The 24,896-nt window shown below is 40.0% G+C and overlaps 1 protein-coding gene across 7 annotated transcripts in view; it reads right to left on the bottom strand.

The window, feature by feature from the left end:
* The window catches only part of Smg6 (SMG6 nonsense mediated mRNA decay factor), a 217,887-nt gene that overhangs the window by 112,765 nt on the left and 80,226 nt on the right, over positions 1–24,896 (bottom strand). For all 7 annotated transcript variants that reach the window (XM_005003546.3, XM_063249640.1, XM_063249642.1 and 4 more), the window contains 2 exons: positions 7,236–7,352; positions 4,478–4,646 (listed from right to left, as the gene is read on the bottom strand). In XM_005003546.3, the coding sequence (XP_005003603.2) occupies positions 4,478–4,646; positions 7,236–7,352 (286 nt within the window). The remainder of the gene's footprint in view (positions 1–4,477; positions 4,647–7,235; positions 7,353–24,896) is intronic.

Raw genomic sequence — 24,896 nt, 5'->3', positions numbered from 1 at the left:
AATACTGTGCAATGATTCTCTGACCATCTGACCATACACAGAGATAACAAATGAAAAAACAGGTAGAGAAGGAAGAGAGAAAAATGAATTAAGGGTTCAATATGTCAAAGAGACTATTTGGGAATGACATTTCTGAAGGAAAATCAAATGAAACTACAGACTACCTGGTGAACCTTATCTCAGGATCAGAGAAATTTGTATTTGCAGAGAAAAAAATGCAGGCAAATCCTAATGAAAACATGTGAAGGAGAGGCATTAAATGGAAGCCATTTCCTTTCTACTTCCTTAAGGATATTCCTGAAGCCTTCAAAATGAATAATAGGACAAGGACCTTACAATTCTAACATCTACAGAACTATCAGGGGTATATCATTCTCTATAGCCTTAAAAGAAAAAGTCTCCCTCTATGGAAGATTAGTGGGTGCAAGACGCACATCTGAAATCCACAGAACCCTCCTAACTCATGGTACTTACTTTTGGAGAAATTAGGAAGCTGGCTAAAATACAAGTAACTAGAAAGCAGAAGGTAAAATTTATATTTCACTTTTCCAATGCTCAGATCTGAAGGCTGTGAAGTGGGATTACCTTCAGTGCTAGGCAGATCAGGTTTGTTCTACTGAATACTGGCAGTATTTCTTTAAAAACCATGCATTGATGTCTCACCCAGGGACAGCAGAGGCCTTCCCTTAAATTTAAACTTGCATTCCAGAGACAGCCAGCTGCTGATCTGACTGTGAAGATAGACCATCCAGAAGGGGACTAACTGCTGATCTCACTGATTTCTCATGTCCAGCCTGGATTCAGAAGAGAGTAAATAGTATCTATGGACACAGAAATTAATTTACTGTATTTTACTAATTTACTGGACAATTAGAGTCAATATATTATTGGGTCAGGTTTGCTCTCCTTGCGAAGAAAATCCTGGAATGACAAAGCAGGTATGTTCAAGTATCCCAACTCCCTCTTATCCCAGCTAGGGATGGCTGTAGCTTGGACCACACACCCAGCTGCAGATTGAGCCCTTGCCCCAAGATGGGCAGCAGCTCACAGAACCAGCAACAGGCCATTTGCTGCAGTATCTAAAGGGAAAACAGACTCAGCACCTCAAGTAAATGAGGCTCAGCACTTCTTGTGTGAGCCTTCCATTTCCTCAGCCAAATAACAGCCAAACTGAAAAAGGGAGGAGGGATGAAGAAGCAAGGTAGAAGAATTAACACACCTGATGGCTAGGATATAGGTGGACCATATCTGAGAAACTTGGAGCTGTGAGGTTAGGTGACCCATGAAGAGCCAAGCTCCAGGGACAGATTTTTTATTATTATTATTTTTAATTGGTATTGGGGATCAAACTCATGACTGCCTGCTTGCAAGGCAGGTGCTTATGCTGCTGGGCTAAACCCCCCAGCCCCAAGGGACAGATGTTTTGTTTCCCCAATCCCAAGAGGAAGGAGGGACTACCCAGTGGCTCCTGCACATACTCAGAAGCAATGTCTTAGATACCTGGAGAGCCGAGCCCTTTCCCAGCATTTTCTTCCCAAAATTGCAATTGCTCAGTCTGTATTACAGATTAGTAACTCGGAAAGCCTAAGACTGTACATGTTAACTCTTTGGACATCACTATTGGGAAACAACTGTCCTCTGTCCAACCAATGCATGGCTCTATTACCCAATGCAAGCATTCAATCCCTGTTCATAAGACTTCATCTTGTAATGCATTTTGAAAACCTAGAGGGGGCTCAAAGGAAGGATACAAAGGTCCAATGTTGTGAGTACTGTTTACACAGTTATAGAGCTAGACCTGGGGAGCGTAGGAGTAACATTCCAGAAGTACCTCTTGGGGTGAGATATAAAGAGAAATCTGGAAGGAAAGAGGGGTCAGAATCAAAACTACAAAGCTCACACAGAAAGATCAATAACTGCTGGCCAGAAATCTCTGCTGGGGCCGGGAAGATAGCTCAGCAGCATAAAGCACTTGCCTGTCAAGCATGAGATCATGAGTTTGATCCCTGGCACGTGTACACACACACACACACACACACACACACACACACACACGAAGAAGAAGAAATGAAAGAAATTTCTGCTGCACCTTTCCTCTCTGGATCATCCATGAGTCTAGGAGATACACACAGCTGGTCACCAACCCAGAAAAACTTCCCTCCTCGCTCCTACTGCCTAGCAGCACCAAGGTCTCCACACTTTATCTTCCAGTATTTTCCCACTCCCAGAGAAGAGCCCTGGAGATCAATGATGAGGTATTGGGTATGAATGATTGCTCCAAAATACTATATACAACTCTACACTGAATCTGAAGGAACTTTCAGAGCACACATTTACCACAGACAACAAAGCAGAAAATGTGTGTATGAGAAGTACAGGAAGAAAGAAAGGAGAAACAGAATGGGGTGGGGCAGAAAGAAAGGAAGTGACAGAGAAGTCGAAATGAGAGGAAAGGAATAGGAGAAAGAGAGATGAACAGTCAGTATAACTAACAGAGATAAAGCTTATGTGAACATATGCACAGTTATTGCAGCACAAATACGAACACAGAGAAAAATGATATGCAAGATCAGAAGTCAGGAAACTTTTTCTGTAATTTGTGAGTCAGTATTTTAGGTTCTGTTAGTCATATAGTCTCTGCGGCAACTATTCAATTCTGTAGTTCTACTGTGAAACCAGTCTCAGAAATAGGCATGGCTGTGTTCTCATATAACATAGACACTAACATATGACTTTCATATAATTTTCACAAGTCATTAGTTTTCTGATTTTTCTCAATTATTTAAAAATATATGCCATTCTTAGGTAGTGTGATATAGACATACAAATAAGCAGTAAAGGCAGACAACTGAGACAGAGCAAGACTGACACACAGAGACAATTCAACCAACATGGTTACTGCCAAACATGGACATAAACACAAACATTCAGGAATATATATAAGTATATTCACACAAGAACTAGTCAACACACAGAAATGGATGGGATCAAAGACAGACTGACATATGACATATATCCAGACATTGAAGTAGAATCCTATGGGGAGATGTGAACCCTACAGAGCGATAGAATACAAAGAGACACAGAAGACAGAAGCAAATGAGTATATACTCAGATAGGGTCATAATACAAATGGACACAACACACATGGCTATTGATGGAACATACAGACACACATATGAGGTATGACCAGAAAATATGAAATTTTTTTATCACACTAAAAGACATAAAGTCCTCTTTTGTGATTATCTTTAGTTGCACAGTCATGGCTGCCTCAAAGTAGTAAATTGACTTAAAACATTTATCTTTCATAATCATTTTGACTTTGGGGAAGAACCAAAGGTCATACACAGTGCTAGATCTACTGATTAAGGTAGATACATACCATGGTTTAATAAGTCTGCCTTTCAGTTGAACAGATCTGAGCAGCAGTAGCAGCATTTAATGTATTTTTCTATCACACCTCTTAAAGACTTTGACAAAAGAGGACTTCTAGAACTGCTTCAGAAAGTGGCATGAATGATGTGCTAAGAATGTTCAAAGAGGGGGAAGTATTCTGAGGAGAATTAATGGCCATACGTCCTTTCTTGTAATGAATCTTTTAAAAATTTAAGTATTCACTGTATATTCTGAACACACCTTGTATACAAGTAGCCAAGGATGGGCACACTGAAAAGTTTCTAGACAGACAACTCTGCAGAGACATAAAACACACAGACCTTCCCACTCTGCACACTAAGACACTAAGACACAACGGCTCACAGAGACACACAGATAATGGACCTAAACAAGCAGGGTCAGATACAACCTAGACTCAGACCAGGACCAAGAAATAGCCACACTTGGTTGCACTACCCTTTGACTGTAATTTATGCCACTGAATTATAAATAAAAATAGTTGGGATAGCAAATTTGGTTATGATTCACCACCACTTAAAAAAGGAGACAGGCACAGGGGCAAGGTAAGGAGACAGCAAATGAGTGAACAAGGACAGGTGTAGATACATTCATCTTTCTCACACATTAAATGTTGCAAGGGGAGGCAAGGAGATCTACAGAAGATAGCATGAGCAGAAGCGAGACCATTGAAAGATACAGACAAAAACTAACGGGGAGATAAAGAGACAAGAGTTTCTCACATACTGGCTGACAAACATCCAGACTTCAGAAGCAGCTGCAAAGATGGTGAGTATGAAGAATAACACATCAGGAACAAGACATGCAACACAACAGAGAACAAACTATACAGTAAGGGAAACCGACAGCTAAAGGAGAACGGGGTTGGCAAGTAGGCCAAAATAATGTAAATCAAACAAAAGTGTTCTAAAGGAGGGAAAACTAAAATTCTAATGAGGAGAGAAGAAGGAAAACATGGGCTATGCGTGAAAGGAAGCAAAAAACAGGACAAGGAAAGGAGCTGCAAGAGTACAGGTAGGCCAAGATTGATAGCATTAGAGGAACGGACAGGCCAACTCACTGTGACGGCAGATCCAGAGAGGTGGGTGGAGGATTCCAGGTGTCTGGGTAGCCGAGCATCCAGTCTGACCATACTTTCACACTGGGGAGCAGTTCCTTCAGATCCGAGATGAAGGAAGACACCTTGATGTCATCTTGGTCATCCTGGTCCTTAGGAGAGGACTGCTGAGCTGCAGAGGCAAAGGGTGAGAACTGGGCCTATGTCTGTTGTGGCCCCTGAGTGAATGAGGCCTGGGGCGCTGGGACGGCAGCAAGCTCTTAGGGAAGGGAGACCAAGTCCACAGGAGAGTTGGGCCCAGAAGCGAGGACAAGTGCCAGCAACTAAGAGGATTCTGAAAAGCAGGACAAAGAGAGAACCAGTGCACTGGGTCTGCCCATGGAGATGGCATTTCTGCTTTACCTGTAGCCTGGCTAAAGTCTCTACCCTGGCCTATAGCTCAGCCTTTTAGCTGTCTTTCAATACAGAGTTACTGTCAAAATTGTATAACCCGAATTTAATCACAAAGAAAGAATACAGAAACTCAAATTATAGGATAAAATAAATGGCTTGTACTCTCTCTTTTTTTTTTTTTTTTGGTAACAGTGATCGAACTCATGACTTCACACTTGCCAGGTAGGCACTTGTATCACTGAGCTAAATCCACAGCCCCATTCTCAAAAATGTCAAGATAGTGAAGCACAAAGAAAAACTGAGAAATCATTCCAGATTAAGGACTAAATATGTATGGCATCTAAATGCAATGTCTGATCCTGGATTGAGTCCCAGAACAGAAAATAAATAAATAAATAAACTTTTTTTTTGTCTTTTTCTTTTTATCGGTACCAGGGATTGAACTCACGACTACCTGCTTGCAAGGCAGGCGCTTATGTCGCTGAGCTAAAAATCCCCAGCCCCTTTACTGTTTTTTGGTTTTTTTTTGTCTCTTTTTTTTTTTTAATAAAGAATATTATTAGATGGGTTCTGGAGTATAACATACTAGTAGAGTGCTTGCCTAGTATGCATGAGACCTTAGGTTCAATCCTCATCACCATATTAAGGAAGACGGGGAAGATTATTATTAGAGCCGGGTGTGGTGATACTTGCCTGTAATCTGAGCACTCTGGGAGGTGGAATCAGGAAAATTGCAAATTTAAACTCAATCTGGACAACTCAGTGAGATTCTGTCTCGAAATAAAAAATTAAAAAAGGTGGGGGGGGAGGGCTGGGGCTGTAGCTCTGTGCAAAGTCCTGGGTTTAGTTCTCAATGCAATCAAGCAATCAATCAATCAATCAACCAACCAACCAATCAGCACAAATTATAAAAATTGAATAAGCCTGTAGATTCAATAATAGTACTTTGTCAATGTTAAGTTCTTGATTTTGATAATTATTAAGAGAATGACCTTGTTATTAGGAAATACAAGCCAGGTGTGGTGGCACATGCACTCAGGAAGCTGAGGCAGGAAGAATGTTGCAAGTTCGAGGCCAACCTGGGCTACATAGTGAGTTCAGGGGCAGCCTGAACTATAGTGTGACCCTCCCCAACCCAGTCAAAAAAAAAAGGAAATACAAAGTGAAGTTTTTTGTTTTTTCTTTTGAGACAAGGTCTCACTACCAGTTCAGGCTGGCCTTGTGCTCACTTTGTAGCCCAGGCTGGTCTCAAACTTCCAATGATTCTCTTGCTTTAGTCTCCTGAGTGCAAGGATTAAGGAGTGGGCTACCACATCCAGCTTAAGAGTTAAATATTTTAAAGAGTACCATATCTGCAACTTAAATTTTTTTTTTTTTTAAATCGGTACCAGGGATCAAACTCATGATCACACACTTGCAAGGCAGGCACTTATGCCGCTGAGCTAAATCCCCAGCCCCCTGCAACTTAAAATTAAATGGCTCAGACAACAAGAAGTATGTGTGTGTGTATGTATGTGTGTGTGTGTGGTGTGTGTAAAGGGAGAACTTAAAGCCACGTGGTAAAATATTAACTACCATGAAGAATTTGGATGAAGGTTCGAAAATCTTTGCATCATTCTTGCAACTATTCTATAAGTCTGCAACTGCTTCAAAATAAGAAGTTGCTCCTCCCTAATCCTGAACAAAAGCCCCATAGGCTGGAAGCTGGTGCCAGCATGATGGAAAGGTCTTGCTACTTGCCAGCACTGAATGTAGGAGCAGAGAAAACAGTAATTCTCAGCTCTATCTTATACAGCTACAACAATTAGGCTTACAATTCTAAGGGTATCTTAAAAGATAAGACATGGTACCTCAACTCAAGGGCTAAAATGTGTCTGCTCTGGTGCAGTGAGTCTCTCAAGACTGCTGACCCACAGAGGTTACAGCACCCACCAGATACTGAAAAGGCACACAGAAATAAAGGTGATAAAACAAAACATCAATTCTGAACAAAAAGTGAAACTCATTTGATCCCTAGTATCACCAAAAAAAAAAAAAAAAAGCAAAAAAGGCAAACAATGCCCCAAAATATAAATGGGAAATTCGTTTATCTTTTGTCTTAAAAGATGCAGCAGCTCTTAAGTATAGCTCCTAGCTACTAAAGGAGGAAAGGAGGGAACTGATCCACAAGGAGTACAGAGGGCCTTAGACATCATCAGACTGCAGACAGAGGGGACTAGGTAAGGTGGCAAAAGGAAGAGGTGGATAATAGAAGGAAGACTGGGAATTACAGAAAGAAGACACTGAGAAGGTAACTCAGCACTCTGGCTCTTCTTGGATAGGGCTGGACAGCTGGAAAACATGCCAGCTAAGTGCCCATCTTGCTTACCTTTGGCAGACTCCTGAAGTAGGCAGGTGCAGCGCTGCACCAGGAGAGAAAACATGGCAAGGCCAAGAGCTGCAGCTTGCTCCTGGATCACAGAGCGACACTCCTCTGAAAAGCAATCTAAGGAGAGGCAAAGAAATACTGGTCAGTGACCTGGAGGCTAGGGGGTACTTCCTTTCATTAGGACTGGTAGTTCCTTAGCTGTATTTCTAAACTTCCTTTCATTATCTCCTTATGGGTAGGAACATTCCCTATCTAAAAGTTGGATTACAAAGCAATGGAAGATAATAGAAGTGAAGTGCTTACCAGCATGCCCATTATAAGGACAAGTACTTACGAACATTCATTCATAAGCACCACCTATGTAAGTTTTGCAACACTTCCCCAGGACCTATTACTTCAAGCTGGGTAATATGAACTGGAGCTGCAAGATCTCTGCCTCCATTGGCTACTGATAATGTAAAGGTATAGTAACAAGAATTTAGTTCACAATCCCAGTCTCTAATGCAGAGCCAGCAGAAGCACAATCACCAAATTTAAAAATTACCTTCCAGAAAAAAAGAAGGAAGAAAAAGAAGATGAGGAGGAGGAGAAGGAGGGGAGGAGGAAAACTTCTAAATCACCAATCTTTCATGTCTACCTCCTCTATGTTCCTCCTTTTAAGACAATACACAAGACACTGAATCTATTTTTTACTGAATGAGATTCTTTTACATATAACAATATTTGGCACATAATACTTATGTACTTATTCAGTGCTTTTATATTAATTTTTTCCTATAGTTGAAAAACAAACCTGGTTTCCAGTACCAGCACACCCTTTCCCTAGTTTTTCAGCCTAGCTAACTTCTTTCTGGCTACAGGTCACTGAAAAGAACATTTTTCTTGGTAGGCAGAGTTAGTCTTTGGTGGGGCTTGTAACATACTCTCATATCTCTGTCTATACCTACTTATTGTGAGGGCCCTCCTCAATCTGTGCTTCAGCTGCCCCAACAGCATTTCATACAGACTGGAGAAGAGGATCTGGTGAAAAGAGAAGGCAGCAGTTCAACCTGTAGTCTCAGAAGAGGAGACATCCAACACCTACCCACAGGAGATAAACAACAGAGACCACCAAGTTCACTAGCTCTGACAGCACCTAATCTGTTAATTCCCTTTGTAACACAGGAGAACTCAGAATCTCCAAGAGTTAAAGGTATAATTAGCTATAAGTTTGATCTCGGTCCCTGCCTGCATTTTAACTTCTGTCAAGCCTGCTAATCTTGTCAAAGGGCCTAATTAAATTTGCTACTTAAGGAGATGCTACACAATCACAGCTATTCCAAAGAGTTTTTGCCACAGAAGCAGGTATGACTGAAGCACACAAAGCCTGCTCCAAACTGCTTTCAAAGTCCTTGAAGAACAGAATGCTGCTCTGAAGGACCCAAAATACAAATAACAGTGGACCAATACTTCCATGTGGCTTTCCGGCCACCATTCCAAATGCCCACTAGTACAAAATGTTACCCTGTCACTTTCCAAGTCAACTGTGGTAGGCTGTAAGAATTCATAACATTTTATGAATTAGAACAGATCATAGCTCTCAGTTTTCTCCAGAGGCCATAAAGCTCACTAAACAAAAAGTAAACAAGCATCCAAGAATGAAGAGAGAGGACAAGAGCATGGAAGGGAAGTCACATAACCTGTCCCAAAAAGGTCTGCCAACTTCTCTCCCTCTACCTGCCATAGGCACCACTACTGTCAGTGCCAACCCAGCTTGGTCCAGACTGCTGCCAAACACTGCCAGCAGCCTGCCTCTAATTAGCAACAAAGCCTGCAATTAAAGGAATAAATTCAGGAAAGAAGATAGGATATACCGAGGGAAGGCTACACCCTGAGTAACCCTCATTCAACTGGGCAGATTAGACAGAAGTTACCTGTACACAGAAGGCAAGAAGGAATGAGGCAGATATCTTTTCCCCAAGAGACACTCAACACCCTGTGTAACAGTGAGATCTGGAAGAAGCAGGGTACTTTCACCACGCCCATTTCTATTCTTATGATGAACAGTAATCTCAGACTAGACTGTCTCTCGGAGTTCAAGATGAGGGACTAGGACTCAAGGGGGAGAAAGAACTGCTTAAGGGCAGCATCTGTAGCCTCTGGGCATTCCAGGCTGGCTCATATAAGGTACGCTACCAAGCAGGATAGCAACACCAGGAATCTTTTTGATGTATTGCCTAGGAGGGCTCAACTACCTCTTAGAGTAGCTACTGGAAGCCACCTTCATGACTATTCATGGTTAGTACTTTCTAGGAGGCCTGTTTGGTTCCATGTCTCGTGGGTATGACATCATACACTGAGTATTTATGACATGTTAGATACTGTGAAGAACATAGCTACAAATAAATTATGGCCTTTGCAACTGTAGGATCCTTTAATAGGCTGAAGAGAAATCCTTATTTACCCAAGTAACCATGGTAACTTGGAGCCGGTGTATCAACTGATTAACACGTTACTTTTTGGTATTGCCAAAGGATGCTCTTGGTCTCATAGGCTTCTGTAGGGCATAAGACACCCTCCTTGAGTGTATTTACCCTTTTATAAATGGGCTGAAAAACAGCACCTAGCCTCCCAGAGTCCACCCAATTTGAGGGCAGATTTAAGAAATGGACCCTAGTCTGATGAACACTATGATGTGGGGTGGGGAGGAAAAGGCATTGTTTGCCTTGGTATTTGCCAAGGTTCTTCTGGCTTTCTGTCAGATAGCTGGAACCTAACAGGAGCTGAAGAACTCATTAACATTGTAAAATAGCCTTTCCCCTTCTTTCCAAAAGCAGGCTTGCTCAAGGGTTTGGCTGGGGGAGGATGGCCAAGGAAGGTGAGTTTGGGCCAAAGAAGTCAGACAGAAATATTTCTTCCTACAAAGTCACGTGAAGCAATTGGTTATACCTGTGTGCAAGTGACCACAGCTTCCAGTATTCCTGTGGCCAAATACCTGCTCAAGCAGAAATATGCTCATTCCTATGTAACAGGGAAACTTTCTCATTTTCCTGAGAACATATTCATGGAAAACATAAACCAACTGTCGTCAAAGTTGTATGAAATCAGGAAATGAAGCGGCCAGGAGAAGGCTGCCATGTGGCCGGATGTTATGTATTTCTAATTAGTGCTATACATCTTTCAACAGCAAGTGTCCTTCTGCTGGGAAACACAACACACTGCCCTTGTTATTGTAACTGTCAGAGAAGTGCTTAAACAGATAATCTCCAGGAAAAGTGATAAACACGTCCCCTCTCCCACCAGTGTGTGTGCAATGGTGCTGCCAAAGCAAAGCTGTGCCTGACGGTTCCAGGATGGCAAAGCATCCTCCTGCAGGAAATGGGAGTGAGGCAGGAGGGGCAGAGAGGGAAGAGGGAGGGGAAGAGAGGCAGGACCACCTGCCTGGACCTCTAAGTCTAGCCAAGAGACAATGATTCAGAACCACTGTTTCTAATCAGTTCCTAAAAGAGGGTACTATGTTTTGAAAGAGAGAGAGAATCAGAGAAAATTCATGCCAGTGTTTAGATGTCACAAAAAAAATCTGGCAACAATGGAACTAGCAGAGTTCCCTTGGTGTACACAGTCAGCTTCCTGGCAAGAGGATGAAAAGAATAATGAAGGGATGACACAGATAAATAACATATAATTCTAGTACCTTGAAGCAATGGGAGAGATTTAGAGAATACCAGGATCTACTAGCCATTCTAGCATTAAAAACTATCTGCATGGCTGCTTCACTAATAGCTGGAGAAAAATACAGGCAAGACCACTTACTCACCAGTTCCTCTCTACTACTACTCTCCCTCTACTCTCAAAGAGAGGAAATGAATGGTCAGTCACTTCCAAACCAACACCACCTGGAGGCCATTTGTTAGCTCTTATCTTTCAGACCTAAGCCTGCTTTTCTCATGAGTCAGTCACCAGTCAGATGTAGAGCTGGCACAATTCCTTAGCAGCCCACCCAAAACTCCTTGTCTACAGGAAGTGGGCAGTAAAAGGATCTCTTTTGGTTGTTGCTGCTTGAGCTAGAGTGCCCTATGGCAGCTGCCGGTGGAAAAGGAGGTGGAAGGAGGCACTCACTAAACTGAAACCAAAGAAGAAAAAATTTTCAGAGCAGAAGCAGAGATATCCATGCCCTCAGGATAGCATTTTACTTCCTGAGGAACTATGTGAATGTGTTAGAATAAAGCACCCCTATGCCCAAGCAAAATATTCACACACAATGGTGGAACAGTTAGACTGACTGAATATAAGGCAAACCATGATATTACCTGAACAGGATACAGCCAAGACAAGACAGAGGAATGTGAAAAATAACATTTCCTTCTTAAAAACCTTTGTGTCATACCTGCTGAACCCTTTGGATCTCCCAGGACTGTAAAACTCTGTTTTTTTCTAGAGCTCTTCTGAAAGTGGTGAGATGTAAAGGGCACAGAAAAAAAGTGACCTCTCCCATTAATTCCTAAAACACTTATTCTGCTGTCAATTATAGAAGACAAAGGAAAACAGGATCCTGTCTTGAGAAAAAAATAATCTAATAAGCAAAACAAGAATATATATGTACCCAATAAATATAATTCAAGAAAATGTGTTACATGCCATAAGGAAGATAGGAGCAAGATGCTTTCTGCTCCCAGAGGGAAAAGAATTCATTTCAGCTAGTATCTATCCAAGAAGGTTTCATGAAAGAAATCTTTTCTGAGCCTGGCTGCAAAAGGTGAACAATGACAAAATTGGTGGATGTAGGAGGGACTGCAAGTCACAACATGCATGTGTACAGAGCAGTAATTCTGCAAATTCAGTGCAGGATCTTCAGTGCTAAACAAGGAACTCCAACTTGACTCATTAGATAGTAAGGAGACACTCAATGTTTCTGAATGAAGTAACAGTATTTTATAAGTATTAATCTAATTAAAGTATTTAAAAACAGATTAGGGTATCTGGAAAAAAGTAACAGGGAGGGAGATCAGTTGGAAAGCTAAGAGGGCATGAACTTGTTTTAATCAAGAAAAATTATATGTGGAGCACTTCATAAAAAGAAGGGTACAAATATGGAAAACATTGCATAAAGAGGATAAGAGAAGACAGAGGTTATGTTGGTAGGGATGGCAGGGAAGGGATGACTGGAACAGTCAAGGTCTCTCACTGACACTCTTGGCAGATTCAGATCATGAGGACTCAAAAAGGGTAACACTCACCAAAAGAGATATAGAAAAGGGGGAGAAATTTAGGATTGCAGAACACCTGGAGACTGGGAGGTATGTATACAGGTGTCCCCAGACTTCTGCTCACTTGGCTCTAGGCCAAGTACTGTCTTTTTCTAGAAAAAAGACACTTTAGGGGGTCAGAAATACTTGAAGAAGACCTTGCAGGAGAAGGCCTGGGAAGTCTGAACTAGCTCTCCCAGTGGAAGCCATTAGATATTCAGCACTTCATTTGTTTCCAATTCTCATATGAGTGCAGCTCCAGGCTGTGGGGTGAGAGGCTCCTCTCTGACGTAATCAGGAAGCAGCTGCAAAATTAAGGAATCCCTCATGACATCATAAAAAGGGTCGATGGTTTACTGGGGAAAGTATAAAAATTAATTACGTATTCCCACATGACTCCCTTCCTCTAAATCTGTACATTCCCTTTCAACTCTTCCACAACATCCAGCAGTCAACTCAATGAGCAAATACAAAAGGACAAACCAACCCCAGGACGAAAGTTCTCTGATGTGTGTCTGCTCTTCATATTTGGAACTTAAGTAGTAATACCTTGCTCTGGAATGAATGAAGAGAAAAAAGTCACACACACATATACACGCACACGTATGGCATGTGTGTGGCAAGATTCCCCAAAGAAATGATTCTAAACCCTTTAAGGACAAGAGCTATGCCAAGATTTCACATCCTTGAGAATTAGCACAATGAAGAAGTCACAAAAAAATGCTGTTTTGAACACTGGTACATTTACCTCTTTCACTTGTGGACCATATGATTCACTGTGGCCAGAGGTAACAGCTAAGATTTAGTGAAATCTGTGTTAGATACAGAGCATTTACATATAATAGCTTAAAGTTTCATAAAAGATTTGCACAGGAGGAATAATTTTTATTCACTCATTCTCCCTTCTCCACCAAAAGAAAAACAGGGTCTTTCTTGCTAGGTAGTTCAGTCTAGTGTTGAACTCAATATGTAGTCCAAACTGGTCTCAAACTTCTGCTACCACACTTAGCAATTCTCTCTATTTTTTCCTTTTAACATTCGAGGAAACAGGCTCAGAAAGATTAAATGACTTGCCCAAGGACACAAAACTAATTAGTGCCAGAGCAGGATTTGAATCCAAGTCCATCTGTTTTTGTGCCCACACTGTTGCCATACCTGTTTTCCCTTCCTCCTGTTTCATTTATTTATTTTTACCCTCTCATTATCAGATTTTAAAAGACTTGACACTCAAGCTGCATCTTCCAAGTGATCCTTTTTTTTCTATGAACACAAAAACTTCAGAGTACTTCAATCATAGTTTTGCATTTAAAAAACTCTAGATAATGAGAATTATACAGAAACGGAAATTGAAAACACAATATACCACTTACAATAAAAGAAAATGAAATACTTAGAACAAAATATGTACAGGATTTTTATGCTAAAAATTATAAAATGCTTATGCAAGTTATTAAAAATAGCCTAAATAACTGAGAAGATTTACCATGGACTACAAGACTGAACGCTGTGGAGGCATCCATTCTCCCCAAATCTGCAGGTTTAATACAATTGTTACAGTATCAAAATCTCAGGAAAGGATTTTGTACACAAAGACAAGCTTATTTTAAAGTCTGTATGGAGGGGCTGGGGATTTAGCTCAGCGGCATAAGCACCTGCCTTGCAAGCAGGCAGTCGTGAGTTCAATCCCCAGTATTAGGAAAATAAATAAATAAATAAATAAAGTCTGTATGGAAAGGCAACAAATCTAGAGTAGCTAAAACAATTCTGAAAAGGAAGGAAGTGTCAGGAATCATTTTTCCTGATGTGAGGTTAAAGAAAGAAGGACAGCCTTTTGCAACAGATAATACTAAGATATAAAACATAAGACCATAAAACTTGAGGGGAAGGGGAAAAGAAAATTTTCAGATTCCATGATTAAGTGAAGAGTTCTAAGACTAACTACCAAAAACACATCCATAGTAGTACATTCCTGTGATTCTATCACTTTGGGTGGCTGAGACAAGAGGATCTCAAATTTAAAATTGGCCTGGGCAACTTAGTAAGACCTTGTCTCAAAAAAACGGAGGGCCGGGCTGCATATATAACCAAGGCCTTGGGTTCAACTGCCCAAATAATGTGTGTGAGCACATGTATGTGTGTGCATGTACATATACACACAACACACACAAACACATGGCAGGAGGTGGGGGAAGGGGATGACAAAGAATGAGATAAGAGGACAAAAAGGCAAATTATAGACTAGGAAAATATATCTGCAAATTACTTATACTCCAAATGATTAATATCTAACTATATAAACAACCCTCAAAACTTAACAATAAGAAAAATGGGCAAAGACCAGAGCAGACATTTCACCAAAAAGGGACATAAAGATGGAAAAGAGGCACATGAAAAGATACTCAGCATCAGCAGTCATTAGGGCAGTGGAAATTAAATCAACAATGAACTACTGCTATATATCTTATTGGTAAGGATACAGAAAAACTGAAAAGTGAATGCCTATACATTGGAATGTAGAATCAGACAGCCCTCTAGAAAACAGTTTGGCAGTTTCTTCTAAATCTAAAAATGTCTTATGAGCTAGGCATGGTGGTGTACGCCTGCAATCCCAGCACTTGGGAGGCTGAGGCAGGAGGGTCATTTTAAGTTTGAAGCCAGCCTGGACTACATAGCCAGACCTTTTCTCAAAACAAACAAAAAATGCACTTATGATCTAGCCACTGAACTCTTAGGCTTTATCTCAGAGAAAGGAAAACTTTCTGTATCAACTGTTCCTATATCAAAACTTGTATCAAATGTTCACAGCACCATTACTTACAACATAGCCCATACTAGAAATAACCCAAATATCCTTCCACAGGTAAATGGTTAAAGAAATCGAAATATCCATATCACCGAATACTACTCAATAATAAATAGGAACAAACAACTCATACATGTAATACACTGGACAGACTCCCAGGAAATCACACTTAGTGAAAAAGCCAATTTTAAAAGGTTATATATGCACTACATGATCCCACTTATATAATGTTATTGAAGCAATGTAATAACAGGGATGAAAACAGATTAGTGGTTCCTGGGTTAGGATATAGCACCAGAAGAGGATAGGAAGATTCTAAAGGTATAATGTGAGGTAAACTTGTAGTAATAGAATAGTTCTACATATTGATTATAGTAGTAGTAAAACAAAAATGTAAGTGTGATAAAATTACTCAGGACTACAGGCACACACAAGTACAACTAAAATTTGTGTAGTCTGTGGATTATATCAATATCAATTTTTTTTTGTCTTTTGGAGACAGCGTCTCGATATGCAGTTCAGGCTGGCCTTGAGCTCACTTTGTAGCCCAGGCTGGTCTCAAACTTGCAACTATCCTCCCACCTCAGCCTCCCCAGTGCTGGGATTACAGGCGTGAGCCACCACGCCCGGCTCTCAATATTAATTTTTTTTTTGTCTTTTTTTTTTCATTTTTATCGGTACCGAGGATCGAACTCACGACCAACTGCTTATGTGCTCAGTGCTTATGCCGCTGAGCTAAATCCCCAGGCCCCTGAATATCAATTTAATGCGGACATGTACTGACGTTATCTAAGATGCACTAGGAAAGGAAGAATGATGGTTACATCCACTTTTGTGCATCTTTAAAATAACTCTATGTATTTCCAAATAAAAAAATTTAAAACAGTAAACAAGACAAGCAAACCCTACAAAGATCTAGCATAGGAGACTACATACAAAGAGTAACCAGGCATTTTAGGGACACTTCCCAATAACAGTGGCTAATTACCCACTGCGCCTTGTGCTCATCTTGTGGTGTAAGCTGCTGTAGATCATCAGGTGGACAGCTCCTTTTCAGACCTAAGCAAAAAAGTGCCAGAAGGACTCAAAGGAAAACAAGAAAAAAGAAGGGAAAGTTCACTAAAGACAGAACTTCTATGTAAAGAATATGGAATAAAGCAAGAGAACCATCAAGGATCAGAAAAATCATGTCAAACAGAACAACGTAAAGGTGATGAGAAGGTGAAGAAAGATGACAAGAACAATAAATTACAGAAGCTAAATGAGTTGTTTAAACATGAAAAGAGTAAATAAAACTACAAATGTCAAGCCAAGACTGTGAACATTCTTCAAACAAGGAAAGAGTTGCCTTAACATTGTTTTCTTCATTAAAGAAAGCTCTTATGCATTTTCAGGGCTGCTTTGGACCACTGAGTAGAGAGATATAAAAACATTTTTTTAATTGGAGCATCAGCTGTAGTACTCTATTAAATATATATATATATATATTTTTTTTTTTTTTTTTTGGTACCGGGATTTGAACTCAAAACCTTGCACTTGCCAGGCAGGCACTTAGGCCACTGAGCTAAATCCCCAGCCCCTTAAACAATTTTTTGATATCTATGGCATCAAACTTTAAAAAATGGGGGGGTTTCATCAGGGCCAGACATGATGGTACACACTTGTAATCCCAGTACTCAGTAGACTGAGGCAGGAGGCTCGTTGTGAATTCAAGGCTAGTCTAAGCCATATAGCATGACTCTGTCTCAAAAAATGACAACAACATGGGGCTGGGGATTTAGCTCAGCGGCATAAGCACCTGCCTTGCAAGCAGGCGGTCGTGAGTTCGATCCCTGGTACCGATAAAAATGAAAAAGACCAAAAAAAAAAAAAAAAAATGACAACAACAACAAAGAGTGTGACAAAAATGAAAAAAGAGGCTGTAAAAATCTTCTCATTGGGAGAAAATACTGTATTATAGAATATCTGTCAAGGCTGGGGTATACTTAGTGGCAGAGTACGTGCTTAGCATGCTTAAAGGTCCTGGACTCAATCCTCAGAACCAAAACCAAACTAAAACACAACAGGGCTAGTGATATAACCCAGTGGTAGACTCCATGTCTCACATATGTGAGGCCTCAATTTCAATATCAAATATATCTAAAAAAATAAAATTCCAAGGAAGAGCTCCCACCTAGGATACCAAAGAATCTTTTCAACTTAATAAATGAAAAACTAGGCAAAGAAAATATATGGGTAGCAAATAAATAAATAGAGGCTCCACACCACTAATCATGAAGGAAATACAAATTGAAGTTACAACTCCATACCCACATGGATGGCTATAACAAAAAAGATGGACAAACAATAATAAATTTTCACCCCGTGCTTTTTTTTTTGCAGTACTGGTGATCACACCCAAGGCCTTCACACTGATAATACCCCCAGCCCTTTTTAATTTTGAGACAGTCTTGATAAGCCACTAAGTTGCCTAGGTAAGGCTTAAACTTCAGATTCTCTTGCCTCAGTCTTCCAGAGTGTTTAACTTACAAGTATGTATCACCATGCCTAGCTTCATCCTCTGCTCTGAGAATGTAAAATGATACAACTAGAACTCTGAAAAACAGTTGCACATTTTCTTAAAACATCTTTACTAAATGACCCATCTATCAGCCCCCTATCCAAGGGAAATGAAAGCATATGTCCACATAAAGACTTACACTTGCATTTTCATAGACATTTTATTCATAACAGTCAACCACTAGTAAAAAATCCAAATATCCATTAAGTGAGTTGATAAACTGTGGTATATCCATACAATGAGCAATAAAAGAACAAATTATTATCACTTCTTTTATTCAGCAATAAAAGAACAAATTACTAAATCACTTCACACCACGGATAAATGCCTAATCAGTATGGAAAGTAAAGAGACCATAGTATTAAATTCAATTTATATAAAACTCTAGAAAATGTGGAGTAATCTACAGTGATATAAAGCAAATCAGTAGTTGCCTTGAGAGGAGAGAGTTCAGGAAGAATGGATTACAAAAGAACACAAAAATACCTGGTTGTGAAGTTTATGTTCACTATCTTTAGTGTGATGATAGGTTCACAAATGTATAGATTACCTCAAAATTTATAAAACTGCATGCCAGGTATGGTGGTGCACACCTATAATTCCAGCATTCAGGAGGCTGAGGCATGGGGATTGCTGCAAAATTTGAGGCAGGCTAGGCTAAACATTGAGTCTATGTCAGCCTGAACTATGAGGTGTGACCCTGTCTCAAAAAACAGAACAAAAACAAAAAATTTACAAAACTGCATACATTAAATATACATAGTTTAAAATATCTCATTTATTAGGGAGATAAGAGGTGTTAAAGGCAGGGGAAGGGAATGGGAGGAAGAAGACAAATCAAAGTGTATCATATACAGTTACAAATTCTCTATGATGAATGCAATCACTGTTTATACCTACATTGTACCAATAAACAATTTTTTAAAAAAAGATTTTTTAGCTAGGTATGGTAGAGCACACCTGTAATCCCAGCCCTCAGGAGGTTGAGGCAGAAGAATCATAGCAAGTTCAAGACCAGCCTAGGCTACAAAGTGAGCTCAAGGCCAGCCTGAACTACATAGTGAGACTGCCTCAAAAAGGAAAAAAAAAAAAAAAAAAAAGATTTTTTTAAAAACAGAATGAGGGAGCTGAGGATATAGCTCAGCAGTAGAGTACTTGCCCAGCATAATGAGTACCAGGGTTCAATATGCACACAGAGGCACATATACACAGATAGATGGAGAAGAATGGGGAGAGAGAAGGATATTTAGAAAGACAGTAATCTGAACCATCACTTCAGATTTAAAGAGTTAATCACTAGAAGTTGGTTTGAAAAATTGGGTATCTACTGAATACGTAATACATACCAAGGTCCTGGGAAAAGTGTTTTCTGTGCCATCTCTAATACTCAGAAAACCTCTGCAAACTGCTATTGTTAACCCTACTTCAGAAAAAAGGAAACAAAACCTCAAAGTAAGTAAACATTCTTCATTAAAATGATACAGCTATAGTTGGCAGAGTTAGAAATTCAGACCTTTAATCAGATTGATTCCAAAGCTCTTTATAGCATTACAGTAACCATTATCCTCTGAAAGTGAGAAAATGATTTCCTTTGGGCCAGGACCTCTTAATAGACACTTGGGTTTCCTCTTCCACATGGGACTCTAGGATTAAGAAATGTCCTGGGGTTCTATACATCATGGCAAAATAGCCAACAAACCATCTCCTCAGCACAAGGAAAAACAGAAAATATATCTGAAAGAATGCCTAATTTTTTTCAAGGAAATACTATCCAATTTTAGTAAGGTGTGCCTATACATGTCCTGGAAAATAAATAAATATGCAAAACCCAGTCAAAACACTCTGGCCATTTCCACTTTAGCTATGTTGCTGGGTTAATATTTTTGTCACCCAAAAGATCCTGCGTAATTCCAGGCTTATTCAAAAACCTGTTCTTTCTTGGACAAGCAGAGCTCCTGCCAGCAGAGTGGCACACTGGCATTAGACCAGTCTTGTAATAGGGCCCAAGAGAAGAGGGACTGTCATTTCAGCAGCTCATTTGTAAGAGTCAGAACCAGATCATAGGACAGAATTTCTGCTTGCCAGAGACTGGGACGCTTGCCTCTCATAATTCACAGGAAGCAAAAACTTAAAGGAGTAAAGAGTAGAGGCACTTTAATTACAGCAGGCAGGTAAACTGTGGAATTCCATAAAGGAGATCTGGGTGTCTTGTGCATAAGTTGTCTCGGGTTGTGGAGGCCCAGAAGTGTGAAGGAGTATTCTTAAGAGGCACACCTATTAACCAACCCACAAGAAACTTTTGGCTACAACAGTGAGAAGGAATAAAGCTATGTCACTTCTCATACAGCAGTGAAAGATTTGGCAGCTGGTGTGAAGCTTCAGAAGCACTCTGGGCATAAAGTAAAAGTTAGTAAGAGATAATGGCAGCAAACATTTTGATTCAGAGACGGCTTTACTGGTATGGCAGCAGGGGGCAGAGAAATACCCAGCTTCTAGATTTTAACATATTAATTCAATTTCTTTTCTTTTTATGGCTTCTTAAGGAATTTAAAAAAAGAATCTAACAGTGTTTATAAATGACGCCAAAAGTAAAACAATTTTAAGGTAAGGCCGAGAGGTACTCAGCATAGCAGGTATTCCTTAAAAGGGTTCTGAGAAGTTAGCTGTTTCAGGAAGCTTCCAGAATGCAACGATATAAGCCATCAAACTTTGAGGGATAGTACTGAAAAATAAGACCAATGATAAGACAATTCTTTGGTGGATCCCTCGTGACTGCAACTACACATTCATATAGCTCTATTCCAGTAACCTATCTTAAGTGGTTCCTCAAAGCTTTATAATCCAAAATTAATACCCAAACTAGATTAAGTAATGACTACATCTAACCCCACCCACTGTGGTACATCGAATTTTAAAACAGAAAAAAGATCAGTAGAATAAAAGCTAAATAAAGGAATTTTACCAAACGTGAGAGTGAGAAAAGCAGCACTCATTGATAGTTAGAAATCTAGAGAACTCTCCCTGTGAACTAGTACCATACGCCTGGGCCATCTGAGGGAGAGTCAGATCCCAGCCTTTTCCCATGTGTCAGCGCCATTCGAGGACTGTGGGGGAAGAGAACAGGAAGTCACCAAGAAGCAAGCCCTCCCTGTGAATTGATGCCTGAGCAGGCTGCTGGGGGCACAGCCAGACAGATGCTCATCCCTTCCAGTGTGCAGGCTGGGAAATAAGAAGAGCCAACCCTCCCCTTCCCCAGCTGTAAGCAACTAGTGGATCCTGAGAAACACAGGCTGCGATGATGGCTCCTGAGGTAAAATACCATTTAGTGCTTGTAGAGTTTAGGGTTTCATTGCTTTTGCAGGTCTAAAGCCAGCAGTCTGATCATCTATTCAGGGAATAACAATACACAATGCAGCATCTATGGGGATCTCCATTGTTAATTCCCTATCACCTTGTTTTGAGGTCCTGTATCATTTTCATTGTTTTGTTAGATTGGGTTATATTGTGTTTGATTTTACTATATCCGATGGCATTGGCAGCCATTTCATACTGAGCTACATTCCCATTCCTTCAAATATTTTGAGACAGGGTCTCACTAAAGCTTCAAAGGCTGGGACTAAACATGGGATCTTCCTGCCTTAGCCTCCTAGAGTATTGAAATTAAAGGCCAGCACCACTATGCCTGGCCTTCTAAAATTTTAAATGAAAGTGACATAATACTAGGAAAAGGGTTTTTGTTTTCGTTTTAAAGACAAGGTCTCACTATGTAGTGCAAGCTGGTCTCCAACTCATTGTGATCCTCCTGTCTCAGCCTCTTGAGTGCTGAGATTACAAGCCTGTGCCAACACACCACAATCACCACTAAGATTCTTGTTTTTAAAAGACCAAATGATATATTACAGTATATATACAAATACATATATATAAACACATAAGTCAAATATGAAAAGGAAAGTGATGAGGCTGTAAAACTATATTTATGGACACTTTTAAGACATTTCCAAGACAAAATAGTACAAAAGCATGCTACACAATAAGGAGAGACAACAGCTGAATTTATCTCACTGTGGTAGTACATACCTATGATTCCAGTCAGCACTGAGGGGCAGAGGAAGAGGATTAAAAATTTAAGCCTAGTCTGAGACAATTTAGCTACTTAATGAGACTCTCTCAAAATAAAGGATTGCAGATGCAGCTTTGTGGAAAGGCCCTGAGTTCAATTCCCAGTGCCACAAATTTAAAAATTTAAATTTAAATCTGAATACTGGTAAAAAGAGTAACATTCTATAATTCTGGGATTACCATTCCACGCCAAATAGACAATTTCAAAAGCATCAGTTAAATTTCATTTTCTTAGGAAATTATACTTCAAGAACTGACCTGTTTCTGCTTGTTTAAAAAAAAAAAAAACTAACAGGTTTATTTATGGAGTAAATGTCACTTCTTTAAAAGGGCATCATACCAAAAGATAGCAATGACTACAACCAAAAACAAATAATATCTTCCTCTATGCCCTGAATAGGATTCTCCAAGCTTTACTCTTCAAAGCTCACCTCTTTTCTCTTTATCATCTTCAAGATCCTGCATATACCAAACCTACACTACCTAACAGGACTGCTTCCACCTGAACTCTGAAAGTATTTATATCCTTAAATATACTCACTGGGAGTATAGCTCAGAGCTGCTCAAACACGGACATACAGCTCATCAAGCTTCCCCCTGCAGACTAGCAACCCCAATAGGCCAGGGTCTATAGTCGAGACTCTAATAAATCTCAAGCATTTGGCGCAGGGCTTGGTCACCAGACCTGATCTGTTCAGAGTGGTAGTTCACATAGTACTGGACCAATTCATTCAGTCAGCATTTACCCTGAGCTACTACATACAAGATCCTGTGCTAGGCACTTCATTTTCAAAAATAAATCAGATATAAATTGGACCCTCAGAAGCTAAAGTCTGACAAGACTCGGGCATGCAGTTAACTATAAATCAAAGAAAGTGAAAAATATTTTAAGATTTAAAGATAATGTATGAGATTTTATCAATGAGGAAGTCTATTATGTAGGGGGAGACTACCAAGAACCTAAATATCCACAAATAGAGGATTACTTAAACATAGTATGGGACATATTGTAGAACATCCATTTAAAAGATATAGCTTTATTTATACACACACACAAACTCTCTCTCTCTCTCTCTCTCTCTCTCTCTCTCTCTCTCGCTCTCTCTCCGACACAGATGATCTAATCTAATGATTAAAGGTACTATTTATTGGATCATATGTACCAGGAAGGAAAGATAAGCAAGTGACATGCAGAAAGAAGAAGACAGGCTTTCCAGGTCCCATTGCCTCCTACAGAGTTGGCTGTGTTGTCCCGAAGTTTCTTTCCTTGCTTACCCTATTTCAAGTTAGTTCTTGTTTTCAAATACTCGTAACATATAAGGTAAAGAAGAAAAAAAATTAAAATGGGGTTGGTATTTGTCCAGACTCATCAAGCTGACCATTTAATATCTATGCATTACTGTTTATATAAATTACAACTTAACCTAAAACAAAAGCAATGAGACTGGGACATTTTATAGAGGGCACTATACCAACAATTGTGCTTTAGAAGAACCACATCTGGTGACAGAATAAGTATTTTGGTGTACAACTCAGCTCCTCTCTAGTACTCCATCAGTTGCTGGGAGTGCTTAGCTGGGTCTCTTTCCCAGATTTGCCCTCAGCTGAAGAGACGTGCTTCCTGAGTCACTCCCATGAATGTACTAGCTGATACAGAGAGAAAGTAATAAATAGATTTAGCCTTACAGATCTAGCCCTTAGGGTCCCATCTGAGACTACTCTCAATGGTTAGCCCAGCTCCAAAGCTCCTTGTAGGACTGGATAGGGCATTTATTGTGTAGTTCAATTGTTCCCTACCCCAATTTTGCTTCCTTCTTGCCCCTTCAGAGTTGCAGGAACTTGCTGAGCATTCTTCCAACCAATTTCCTTCATACAAATCTCAAGTTTGCTTCCTATGTAACCTGACTTGCAACAGGGAAAAACAGGAGTCAATGTTGTGTAACTAAGAAATGTAGCACACTGGCTTTTGAATCTGTTGTGCCTTGGAATTGGAGTGCAGTTGGAGCAGGAGATTGGGCAGGTAAAAAGTCCACCTAGTTAGACCAGAAATGTGGACAAAAGCTCAAGGAAAAAAATCAGGGCAGTAAAAACATTTAGGGGAGATCCACAATGAAATGATAGTTGAAACTATCAGATTTGGGGCTGGGGATTTAGCTCAGCAGCATAAGCGCCTGCCTTGCAAGCATGCAGTCTGAGTTCGATCCCCGGTACCAATAAAAAAAAAAAAGAGAGAGAGAGAGAGAAAGAAACTATGAGATTTCACAATACACCAAATGGGAAAGGGGAAGAAGAGTCAAGGTAAGATCTTTAGTAAATGCTGACCTTTAGGATGCTGGAAGAGAAAGAAAAGACCCCCCTGCTCCCCCCCTCCAAAAAAATAGGCAGAGGGGAAAAGGAGAACAAAGAGAATACAGAGAAAATACTCCTAGAAAGTCTGGTAGTCAACACAAGCAACCATTCAAGCAGGGAAACCTGCTTGAATGAGGCACAATACTTAAACCTTTGTTAATGGAAATGAGTAGGACACGTGGCTTGCAGAATGTTGTGCTTCTGTGAACTTGTCTTTAGCAGCTTCTGTCCTATGAAGCAGCATAGAACTTATTGCAATATTCTGTGGTAGAACTCATTATTGTTACGCTGATAAGAGAAAACTGAAAATGGCACAGTACATAAAGCTAAGTAAGTCAAGACACAATTCAGATACTTCAGCAATTTGGAAGAAACCACTTTTGAAAGCTACTTTAAAGAGCTTTCTCGGGGATCTCCTGAAAAACAGCTGCAGTACTTAAGAAGTGTCCCTACCAACCCAGTTTCTACCTCAGTCAAACCCACAGACTTTTAAATAGAGATCTGACTCTGATTTCTTTTTTTTTAAATCAGACCATGGATTTCAAAAGAAGATAATCATTTATAACATTAGCAACACTACATTGCTTTAACTGTCAACATAT

Source organism: Cavia porcellus, unplaced genomic scaffold (genome assembly GCF_034190915.1).
Source record: "Cavia porcellus strain 051 isolate PalLab524CR breed Dunkin Hartley unplaced genomic scaffold, mCavPor4.1 scaffold_6, whole genome shotgun sequence".
In the NCBI taxonomy this organism is placed as follows: Eukaryota; Metazoa; Chordata; class Mammalia; order Rodentia; family Caviidae; genus Cavia; species Cavia porcellus.
Note: the sequence above shows the minus strand (reverse complement) of the source record. Positions and strands in the feature narration are given on the sequence as shown.